Genomic DNA, 11,526 nt, shown 5'->3' with positions numbered 1-11,526 from the left:
TAATGACACCTACTTGACTTTGTTCATTTATTAGAGAGTTGACACAAAAGGGTTGAAATACCCTTCTCTTTAACCTCTGCCAGTATCCCTTGGCAGCACTATTGCACTTGAAGCTAATTAAACTTGGGGGATTAAAATAGAACGATTATTTTTTAAATTTTTTTTCTAAATGAATATATGATTTTGATGTTTGGGATGATTCCATATATCATGCTTCTAGTTACCATAGACATGCTAGACTTCTTCCCTTTAATACAATTTTCCTAGAGTTATCATTTCTCATCTCACTTGTAGGTTGGGACTAAATTTTTTATATATCTAAATTTAACTAGGCCATGAGTGGTGATGGTGCATGGCCGAGTTTCTTTTTAATTCTTAGACCATTGTTTATCATAAGGACATTCTTGTAACACATTCATCAAATTGGGAATGGTGGTTGCTTGTGAGTCACGTCATAAGACCTAGTGGACACATCAAATTTCCTCTTTAGAACAATAATCTATGTCATAACTTCCAAACATTGTACACTCTAAACACTAAATACTCTATCAAATCCGTTAAATCCACATCACTTATTACGTCCCAACTTTCGTTGTTACATTCTGCAGTTAGTAAGCAACTTCCCTGATTTAAATATCTAGGCTTCTAGTTTTCGGTATTCTCAATACATAAATAAATTTCACATCTCATCAACAGAAATTTAAAACACATCCACAACAGTAGTGTTACACAGTGTTGTATATCGATAAGTACTATGAATTTCATGATTGAATTTTACCTCAGTCGGAGATCTCAAGTTTATCAATGAGGGATTATAAAGTTATTGCTTGATTCTACGATCGGCCTGGCTGCAAGTGATTTGTCCCTTTTCCAGCTCAGGTTGATCATTGGCCAGGGTCTCATGATTATGAGGACCTTCTTTATAGATGTTAGTCGGTTGACTACTATAGACTTACCACGATCACAGAGACTAGGGGTGTCAATGGATAGCCGAAATCCGAATTCGAATTCGAAAAATCGGATATTATCCGAAATTTTCGGATATCGGATTCGGATTCAGATGTCATTTAAACATTTGAATGAGTTTCGGATACGAATTCGGATATTGCGATATCCGAATTCGATAATATCCGTTCCGATAACAATACACATATTATGTATTTATGTTTTACAACAAAACTTTATATATGTAAATATATGGTGTTAGGTATTGCTGTCATACAACAAAACTTAATTTCATCACTTTATCTTCTCAAACCCGCCAGCACTAAAACACTAGATGGTAATGGAGGTTTCCGTTTCGATCGAAAATGAGGGCATTACTCCGGTCGGAAATGAGGGCATTACTCCAGCCAAAAACTCTCTCTCTCTCTCTCTCCCTCCGATCTGAACCAATCGGAGTAATTTTTTCAAAGAAATACGTGGGTTTCAACTTTCAACTATGCGAACTCCGACACATCTACTTCGGCCGACGAGCATCCAGGTACATATTCTCTCTCTCTCTCTCTCTCTCTCTCTCTACGACCTGAACCCGCCAGAGTAATTTTTCAGATGTAATCTGTGGGTTTCGACTGTGCGAACTCCAATCAGATCGGATATTATCGGATATCCGATATATTTTTCGGATTCGAATTCGAATGTTTATTAGGGATATCCGATCGGATTCGAATTCGAATTCGGATAGTAGTATTTTTTTTTTCGGATTCGAATTCGGATATAACAGTATTCGATCGGATACCTATCGTTGACAGCCCTAACAGAGACCAGTCATCTTCGTATCTATTAGGCTAGCATGGGCAATCCAAGGTACACTACTTTATGCATCCACTTTACTTTCTCATTATAATCCAAAAATAAATAAACACATCCCGGTACTCCTAACCCAACCATAAGTGCATGGGCACTCCCTAACCTAAAATTAAATAACACCCAGTACTCCTAACCCTGAAATAAATGAACACCAGACACTTTTTAGTGGGACTAGCATTGTCCTTCCCACAAAAGTTAATACTTATGAAAATTACCTCGACTTTAGAGTTAAGTACAAGATCAATCCCAAGAGAAAAGGGGTGGAATCAAATAGAAACTAAGAAATTAGCTCAAACCAAAACTATTAAAACTATTTTTATATTTTGAAAGTCGCTAAAAGAGAAATACATGTTGGAGGAAATTATACTAATAGAAGAGAAAAACTATAGAAAGAAATACAATTAGTGATTAGAGCCCCTTAGGGCAAATAAAAAAGTTAAATCTAAGTCATATCCTTTTTTTAACTCAATTCCAAGGGCTTGGTGTTATCTTTTTGAGTTGAAAGATATATATGGAAACTTGAACAACAATGGAGTTTAGAGCTCCTTCACTCAGTATCATATGCGGTCCTTACTACCAAATATCTAGGTTAAGCATTTCATCTTAAACTTATCTAAGCATGATATATCTAATTTAAGTATAAAAAGTGTAAGGGTTCAACTTAAGTCTTGATCCAATGGAGTTGGGCAATGCCATGAAGTGAGCCCAATGAACATTAAATCATTAATGAAGGATAAGGAACACAAATACAACAATATAGACTTGCTCCTAGGCTCCTTCTCCCACCAAGGGAGGGATTTGAGCCCATGGTCATGGCAAGAAGACAAAAGAAAGTAGAGGAACCAATATTTTTCTTCATTATGAACCAAAGGTTACACTATCTATTTTCATTACAAAATTATAGAAACATGAAAGGAAAAAACTAACCTTAAAATGGAAAAATGCAAGAAAAGATGCCAAGGACCTTAGGTTAAAGGAAGAGGGGCCTCCAAGAGAGAGGGGGGGGGGGGGGGATACTCTTTTCCAATTAGGTAAAGGTTCTATTTATATAAACGTTGAAGTTTTGGAAGAATCCTATTCAAGCCACCGCCACTATCACAATTAACATTGCGTTAGAGAGAAAATCCCAAAATTTTAGGGCAACCCAAATCACCAACCCAGCGCCATTGCTAGAGTTACTAGAGCCATTGTCTTTATGGCTCATTTGGTTGGCATGTTTCTTTAGTCCTCTAGATTGTAATGGAAAAGTTGATTTGTTTGATTTTAGGTTATAATTTGATGATCTAATCTTTATCTTGCACAGTGAACACACTTGTAATCCGGAATTTCTGACAAATACATTAATTTCATACTATTAAAACTATTTTAACATTATGGAACATGCAATGTGATATTTTGAAGCTTAACATGAATATTTACTTAATATATCAAAATAGTGACGGAAACCGAGATAAATGCCTCGAAAAAGTACAGGTAAATCAATGTTTTGAGACATTGACCACTTTCTCACCCAAAGGCAATGATTTTGGGTACTCATTGAACCTAACTAACCCATACGTTATTTCTCCAATGTAAGAAACCCCTTCAATAAGTAATCTGACACACTTATCAATTCTTAAATTTGTTTATTTAAGATTATCTTCAAATGACTCAGATACCTAATTTCTCTAATTCGTAACTATCTTTTAGTCTTCAAATTTGAGTTCGAAGTTATTTTTTTGAAAATGACATATTCCTTAAATTCCTTACATTGATTTCATGTTCTTATCAATATTATTGAACTAAGCTACATTGATACTCAAAAAAGCACAGAAAATGTAATAGTTTTTTTTAAAAGTAAGTGAATACACCAGTATCATTTTGTATTTATACGTAAAAATGATCAGATAATATCTAATATTAATATCACTGAATAATTTCAAAAATTCACATGTAGATCATCTTGGGAATGTAAAATTTAGGTTTAAAATGAATTCATGTGATCCAAGGATCCATACAAGTCCCACACAAGATCCATGAAAAATGTCATTTTTGTCCTCATGTACCACCACGGTGGTAGTTGGTTGATTTCTACAGTGGGTGGCTGTGTCACCGAGCTACACACCGCATAGTCATATATTGTCCATTGATTTTTTATTTTCTTTGATGTTTTATTCATTCCTATCACTACAAGAAAACTCATAAATAGCGACGACATCTAGCGACAGCTCATTTTACTGAGTCGCTAAAAAGTAATTTAGCGACCAACAAAAATCATGTTTGTCGCTGTAGAGTTTCTTTCGCACCGTTTATTTCTAAAACCTTTCTTCCCATTCTCACGTCTTATTTGCAAGAGCTCACAACTCAAGCTCTCTCTCGATCGATCCAAAACCTTACAACTCGAGAAAGCTTGCCCTCGCCTCTTTCTCTTGATCCATCCAAAACCTCACAACTCGAGAAAGCTCACCCTCACCTCTCTCTCTTGATCGATCGATCCAAAACCTCATAACTCCCTCACTCAGATCGATCAATCAATCGATTTTGGTTCTTCTAAAACGAATCAAATTGGTTGAGAACTAGGGTTTCTTATCGATCACATCAAGGTAACTATGTATGTGTTTTTGTGTCGTGGATCTAGGGTATGTTTCAGACGAGAAAGGTCGATTTTATTTTTCCTACTTGATTCAATCGATCTAAGGTATTCGATTCCACTAAATTTAAGATCCAAATTTTCTTCTTCAACAGGTGTTACTACTACAAGGGTTTTCTGCTTCGATCATCTGCTGGAAACACCAATCACCTTCAGGTATAATTCGATTATGTTAAACCTCTGTTAAAACTTAAAGATTTGAAGTTTTCTCACGCTCTGGTTTGTTCTATTTTGATTCATTTTTTAACTAAGATTTAATTTTTTCAATTGGAATAAAGCTTCAAACTATTATAACACAAATGACTTTTGAAATCCAAGAAAGATTTGCATTTGGGTTTAGTTCAAATTCATACCTGCAGAGACCCACATTGACACTCCTAGTTGTGAATTTGGATAAGAAAAAATAGTAAGGCTTGGAAAAGATCATCACCCAATCCCTCATAGAGTCCTAGTTAGTGAGGGAAAATATATTTTCTATCAGGACATGTGTTCCAATCATTTCTTATTAACCCCAATCCACTTCAGTTTTCAGCCTTGGTTTCGGTTTTTTTTTTTTTTTATCTTCATTAGTGTTATGTCCTGGTCTTGTTAGACCCATCAAAATCATCTTAATTGACTTGTCTTAATTTTATTTCATACATGGCCATCCTTGGATTCCTTTGAATGTGCTCATTTATGATTTATTCCTTTCTAGTTTTTCCTCTTATCGATCACTATAACTTCAACATTATTTTCTGGTTCCCTGAATATGTTTTTTGGATGTCCAACATTCGGTCCTGTTAAGCATGTTGGTCATATTGTTCTTGTACTATTTCAGTTTGTTATGTGGCAATCATATAACAGGTGTCATCCATACATCTTTTGGACAAAGTGTGTGTCTCACTAGATGTTATGCTTTTGTAAAATGCTTTAGGGCATGTTGTTGGGAAAATCTTGTTTTGAGGCCTCATGGTGTAAGCCCCAATTGCTTTTTTTATTTTATTTTAATTTTTTAAATGTCATCCTTGCTAATCAATCACAATTAACTCTCTTTCCTTTGAGTATCCATATTAAGTTTTTATTTCATATATCATGTTTTCATCCTATTTATTTGAAAATCCTTTTTTATTGTATTTATGCCTAATTCTAATTTTGCATTGACTTCTTCTTTAGCTTTATCATTCAACTACATCATTTGCAAATATTGTACAATGAGGAATCTGCTCTTGAATATGAACAATTAATTTGTTTGTGACCAATGTGAAAATATATGGATTTAAAGCAGGTCCTTGATTCAATCCCATTGCAAATGTTAAGTTGTTTCACTACCAACTCTTCTCAGGACAATTGACACTTGAGCAGAAATGTTTTTTGATAATGCAAATGTACTCGTTGGGGTCATTTTTTAAAATTTGTTGAGTTGATTTATAATTAAAATTTGTACTAATGATAGAAGTTATAATTTCATAAAAGTGTGTTTTCAGTTGGAATGATTTGTTGTGATGGAGAAGGTCATCTAAATGAGAAGTCCATCCTTTTACAAGGCAGGTACTGAACTGTTTTTGTCTCATAGCTTCATATAATCTCATTTGAGAGGGGTGAGAGTGGGTTAGTTTGGAATGTCAGGCTATGTCAACTAGTGTTTTAATTAAGTTTTTCAGATAAGCAGCAAGAAGAATGTTATTGTGCTAGGAGATAAGGTCTAGTTGGGTTTAACTATCACATAATTGTAATGTAGCTTCTGTGCAAGAAGAGCCCATCTGGCAAACTTAGATATTTCTATTCCTAGAAACTGTAGTTTGTGTTAGAAGAGACCTTGTAAGTTGATTCAATGCTTGGAAGATCTTAACTACCGTACGAAAATGATCACCATTGATCCAATGCATCACGAACTTCGTATCAATGGATCTGATGACCAATACATTGTTAGCGCGGGTGTATCACCCGCCACGCTTCACTTTCTCCAAGAAATCTTGTGTGAAGAAGATCTTTTGATGGTTTCTAGATTTGTTTCTTTTAAAGTAGTTGCTCTCCTAGTAAAATGGGTCTTGCGCCCCCTTTTTCTTCTTAATGTACAATGTGAGTTTCATTGATATCTGTTCTACTTTTCTTCTCTCTCTCTCTCTCTCTCTCTTTCTTTACGAGATTTGGGTTTCCATAAATAATGTCAAGTGATGGCATCATCCTTCAAGGAGGAGGAATACAAGCGTCTCAGTCCTCAGAATCTCAACACTTGGTATTTTTTATCCCATTTTTTTTTAAATTTTATTTGTTGAAATGTAAGCTATGAAAATGTAAGAATTTGAGGATTCCTTTCTAATTATTATGTAATATTTTAATTTGGTATTGGTATGATGTAATATTTCTGTAATAGTAAATTTTGACTTATTTCTTTTATTTTAGATTTTATTTGATCAATTGGGTTTTCTATTTTTCTTTTTGTGGTCTACCTAAACATGCAGTAACCCATTTATATTTATGTTTCTGACCTTACCCTTTATTAAATGATGAATAACTAGGTGTCTTTGGGCTTCTGTTCTTTCTTTACTCCCCTGATTCATGTAATGCAGCATTTCTCTTTATTACATTCATAATTCACAACTTTAATTGTATTTTTTTTTTTTCAAAGATAATCTTGGAAATTTGTCCATATGGTAATTGTGATTCAGCACAAAATGGCATTCAGAGGAAGCTGAGATCGCATTGAATTCTTGTGTAGGACTTGTCTATTTTTTAAAACTAATTCTATAAGAGTTCTGATCCAGAATGGTGTCTACGTGGCACATTTTGATTGCAGAATAAACACATTGGGCTGTCTGCACAGCTTTTGGTTAGGAGCCCAAGGTGTTTTAAACTCCAATTAAAGCATGCCACTTAGACACAACACCTTACTGGGTCCACTTAAAGCATGCTAATTCTATAAGAGTTCTGATCCTGATTCATTCTATAAATATAAACATATATGTACAAGGAAGTTCCTAGACATGTTTTGTTTGATATTTGTAGATTTCTTACTTCTTTTGATTTTTTTGTGATTGAGTTTGTGTGCTTGCGTGTGAAAATCCAAATTTGTAAGAACAGTGCGTGTGTGTGAAAATCCAAATTTGGAAGAGTGATTCTTCTTAGAGGAGTTAGTCTACATAGTGATGGAATGATGTCATTGAAGTTTCTTGACTGAAGAGAGGGGCCTTTCATTACCTATCAAGTTATTGTGATGGATGACAGTGGACTTCCTTTTCCAAGTTAAAAGGGTAATATTATAAGTTTGGGTACCAACTAATTTGTTCCTGTTTCTTGTTACTGCTCAGTGGTGCTCACACTATACATTTTGTTTCAGCTCTATATACAGTACATCACATGGATTTATTCACAAAATTCTCTAATAGAGTAAAATTTTTATCCCAATGTGCTTCTAATTGACTGCAATGATCAACTTATGATAGGAACAATTTATTCAAATGGAAAGGAATGGAGCATCTGCTGCTCTAGATAAGCGACTTGTCATGTGTGAGCTGGCTAACACAATTTGGGGTACAACCACAACATTTTTCAAACAAAATTGATTTGTTATGGCTTTTTTCGTCCACACGAGTGAGTTTAATGGTTGAAAGGTTTTTATGGAATGGAGACTGGAACAAAATATTGACGTCTTTTGGCTTGTCTTGAAATGGTTAAACCCTTCCCAAATGCACTTTCAGCTCCTTAATATTCTTAGGACATGATTTAGTTGTTTACTGTTGTAGGATGCAGGAGTGCATGCCTTATCAAATGTTTGCCATGTAGACGTGGAGCGCATTAGCAAGATGAAGCTTGGTGAAGTGGTATTCTATCTGCTAATTTATCATTTATATTCTTTTGACACAATATATTATTCTCTAATATTACCATTAGATAGGAAACGCATTGCTGGATGATGAAACAGATCAAAAGGGAATGGTAGAGTACGCATGGGATCACGCAGTTATATATGATCGAGTGTACAACAACATCAAGAACAAGTGCAACTTCTGTGAACCCAATCCACCCCAAAATTGCATTGTCGCCCTCAACAAATACTTCGATGTTTACAACATCATAGACATGTACAGCTTGTACACTCCCACCTGCCATGACCATTTAATGGACTTACTATAACAAGAACCCTTCCCAAAATCCATGGCGTTGTTGCTCCTAAATTATTTTCCAAATTTGTAAGTCCAAATATATCCATGCCATTCTAAATTAAATTAAATTAAGGTAAAAATATTAATTTAAATTATATGTCTTACAGGATGGGTGGAGAAAGAAACCAGCGGGGTATGATCCATGTGTGCCAATTTATACTGAAAAGTACTTCAATCGACAAGATGTTCAAGCAGCTCTTCATGCTAATGTCACCAAAATCCCTTATCCATGGACTCACTGCAGGTACTTACTTCACTCACTTAATGTGAATCAGGAGAATGATAATGTGAATCAGGGGAATGGGCATCTATAATTTTTGGTATTAGTCCATTTAAAGTACCACTTAATGTGATTCTTGTTAAAATGCAGTTAAAATGAGTTGTTAGAAGGGCTGTGAACCATTTCTTACAGGTGCGGCCTTTATTCATCTAGCAGATCTCAGATTTAGAAATCATGCCTATATCTATTATCTTGCTCTTCTATCATTTTGAATGGTATGCTGTTGTTATTGTAAATCACTCCTGGTCAATGCATAGTCAAATTTTATGTGTTGTGAATTTGTTTACTTTCATGAATGCTTAAGCCATATGAGAGATCAAGTACGATTAGCTTTTGAAGTTCGATAGTTTCCCATTTCAGGTTATATTGGAGAGTTTGAGCATGTTGGACAATAGATTCTCGTGCGGTATCAATTGATGGACATGAAAATGTACCTGCTAACAACGAGAATGCCTTGACGAAAGCTGTTGCTAAATATTTGGATCAGGTGTTGCTTTTGCTCATTTTATAATATATTGTTTTATATATTATATTGCTTTTGCTCATTTTATATATTATATTGTTTGATACCAAGTCAATTCAAAAGAACATATCAGAATGACGAGGATAGCCATCCATTAAAAACAAACATCTACTCATATCGATGTGGGTTTATATATCCATGTAAAATATTTTTTAAAGAGTATATGTCCTGCACACACGCATATATGTCTTCTCATGAAAGAATTTCTAGAGAAAAATGGTTAATCTAACACTGATGCTGGTTAAAGTTTGGTAATATCATGATCATCATCGTAATCTATACCTTATCCCAATATCGGGGGTCAAACAACGTGAATCCTTCCTTTTCTCAATTCAGTGTTATCTAAAGCTATGTCTTATGTGAAGGCATGTGAGTTTAGATCTTTTCTCACTACCCTATTCCGTGTCATTTTTGACCATCCTCTTGTCTTTTAGAGGTCTTGACTTTTACCAATACTCTCTTCCCTTGAGCCATCATTGTTCTTTGTATTTCTAGTCAAAACTATCACAATTGATTTGCCTTCATTTTATCTCCTATTGGATCACTCCTAGATTACGTCAAACGTATTGAGAGTGGTATTGTTTCACTTATGACGACATGCAAGATATATTCCAGGATCATTCACCATGACCTTCAATTTTCTAGGTAGACTTGGAGTTTCCACTATTTTTTTCATTACAGGCATCAATTGCAATAGAAACTATGAGAAATTCATTTGAAATGGCTTAGGCATGTGCAAAGGAAACAGAATAACATGATGCAATCATCTTTCTTATTTGGGCTTGGGACCAGGAATGCAAACCTAATGCTTTTAAACAAACCGAAAAAAGAAGAAACAACATGATGTCTTGATAGAAAGGCTCACATTTCTCAATTTTGCTGTTCTAATTTGGATTGCTTTATATCAATTTTCTCCCGAGCTTTTACATGAATTGGCAATGCCTTCTTATATTGGAGCATGGATAGATTTGCATATTTTGATGTATGACTTGTGCTGTACAGGGGAATGAGATGTGCATTAGGCCGGCAGAGTTCTATCTATATGACCAGGAAGAGTTGTGCTTTTACGAAATAATGGTTAGGGGTCGACAAAGACAGGAGATTGTGATTGGCTATCGCCTGGCCACTGCAGACTGTGCCATAATCAATCCTTTGCACAAAGAAATACCAAGAAAATGGTCCCTTGATGATGTATTTGTCGTCATCTCTTTAGCTGAATAAAGGAGAATATCTGACGTGTCGATCTTCTCATAACCAGTCGTAGGTACTATTTAGCCTTGTGTCTCACATATGCTTCTAATGCTAGTGTAGCTTGTGAGGGCGCACAAACATGTACATTGTACATTATAACTGTTTGCTCGTGTCCAGGCATTTTAGATTTAACAAGAACAGGAGGAAGAAATTCAAGGAGAAGAGTTGCCGCATCTGCCATTGTTCTGGCTTGGTTTGTTCAGGATCTCATTGATGGATCATATTGAGGGCTAACTCTTTAGAAGACAGCACTCCAAGCTCATTTTGTAAAGTTGTTCCTTGAATTTATTTTATATGCATGAATTTAATTTAATAGCATCTTGTATCATAATCCGGTAATAGTAACACAATGAACTCTAGTAGAGTGGGGCATTTGGGTCTTTTCATATTGGTAATTGGGGTCATGGTCATCAATTTCAAAACATTAGGGGTATCTCCAATATTCTGCAATACATGAGGGGGTTGGTGTAAAATAAAATTTTATTTTCTTAAAAACCTTTACAGCGACGGCCCAAGCCAAAAGCGTAGCTAAAGAGTAAATTATTTTTTTTTTAAACGATACCCTATAGCGACGGTCAACATCGGCTGTCGCTATAAGTCCTGCACTAACGACGTCCGTGAATAGTTGGCCGTCGATACAACATTTAGCGTTGGGTTATTAGCGACGACTACCGACGGCCTCCCTGGTCGTCGCTACATGTTTTTGCTGCGATATTTGTCCCTATAGCGACGGTCACGACCGTCGCTATAGCCCTATTTTACTGTAGTGTATAGGGTTCACATCATGACATCTTTTTCTTAAAGGTGATTTGGTTAGGATGCCTATGGTGGAACACTTCGTACATAAAAGTTATTTTAATCATAAGCTATAACTAAGCAAAATATGAATTCG

The 11,526-nt window shown here is 35.2% G+C and overlaps 1 protein-coding gene across 11 annotated transcripts; it reads left to right on the top strand.

Moving 5' to 3' along the window:
* Positions 1 to 3,984: 3,984 nt before the first annotated feature.
* On the top strand, positions 3,985 to 11,148 carry LOC147391070 (serine carboxypeptidase 2-like). 11 transcript variants are annotated; one of them, XM_086458832.1, is made up of 12 exons: positions 3,997 to 4,427; positions 4,534 to 4,594; positions 5,902 to 5,965; positions 6,590 to 6,653; positions 7,861 to 7,948; positions 8,168 to 8,238; positions 8,309 to 8,607; positions 8,688 to 8,824; positions 8,951 to 8,992; positions 9,221 to 9,347; positions 10,386 to 10,647; positions 10,752 to 11,143. In XM_086458832.1, exons 1-7 carry the CDS (start codon positions 4,398 to 4,400, stop codon positions 8,549 to 8,551), a joined length of 621 nt encoding a protein of 206 aa, XP_086314958.1. In that variant the 5' UTR covers positions 3,997 to 4,397; the 3' UTR covers positions 8,552 to 8,607; positions 8,688 to 8,824; positions 8,951 to 8,992; positions 9,221 to 9,347; positions 10,386 to 10,647; positions 10,752 to 11,143. The 11 variants fall into 11 exon arrangements, 9 of the variants coding, with proteins under 9 accessions (XP_086314964.1, XP_086314965.1, XP_086314958.1 ...); XM_086458833.1 differs by having other exon boundaries at positions 8,951 to 9,075; positions 10,386 to 11,148; XM_086458831.1 differs by having other exon boundaries at positions 10,386 to 11,141.
* Positions 11,149 to 11,526: the final 378 nt, after the last annotated feature.

The sequence above is a fragment of the Akebia trifoliata genome, chromosome 11, assembly GCF_017979445.1.
Source record: "Akebia trifoliata isolate Shusen 1 chromosome 11, ASM1797944v1, whole genome shotgun sequence".
Taxonomy (NCBI): domain Eukaryota; kingdom Viridiplantae; phylum Streptophyta; class Magnoliopsida; order Ranunculales; family Lardizabalaceae; genus Akebia; species Akebia trifoliata.
This window is presented reverse-complemented; position numbering and strand designations above follow the sequence as displayed.

Excerpts from the sequence above, each read along its gene's own strand:
- LOC147391070 (XM_086458833.1), top strand. The coding sequence starts at position 4,398 with ATGTATGTGTTTTTGTGTCGTGGATCTAGG. Across the intron at positions 4,428-4,533 it reads TTTTGTGTCGTGGATCTAGG|GTGTTACTACTACAAGGGTT; the intron begins GTATGTTTCAGA and ends CTTCTTCAACAG. Across the intron at positions 7,949-8,167 it reads GCTGGCTAACACAATTTGGG|GAGTGCATGCCTTATCAAAT; the intron begins GTACAACCACAA and ends TGTAGGATGCAG.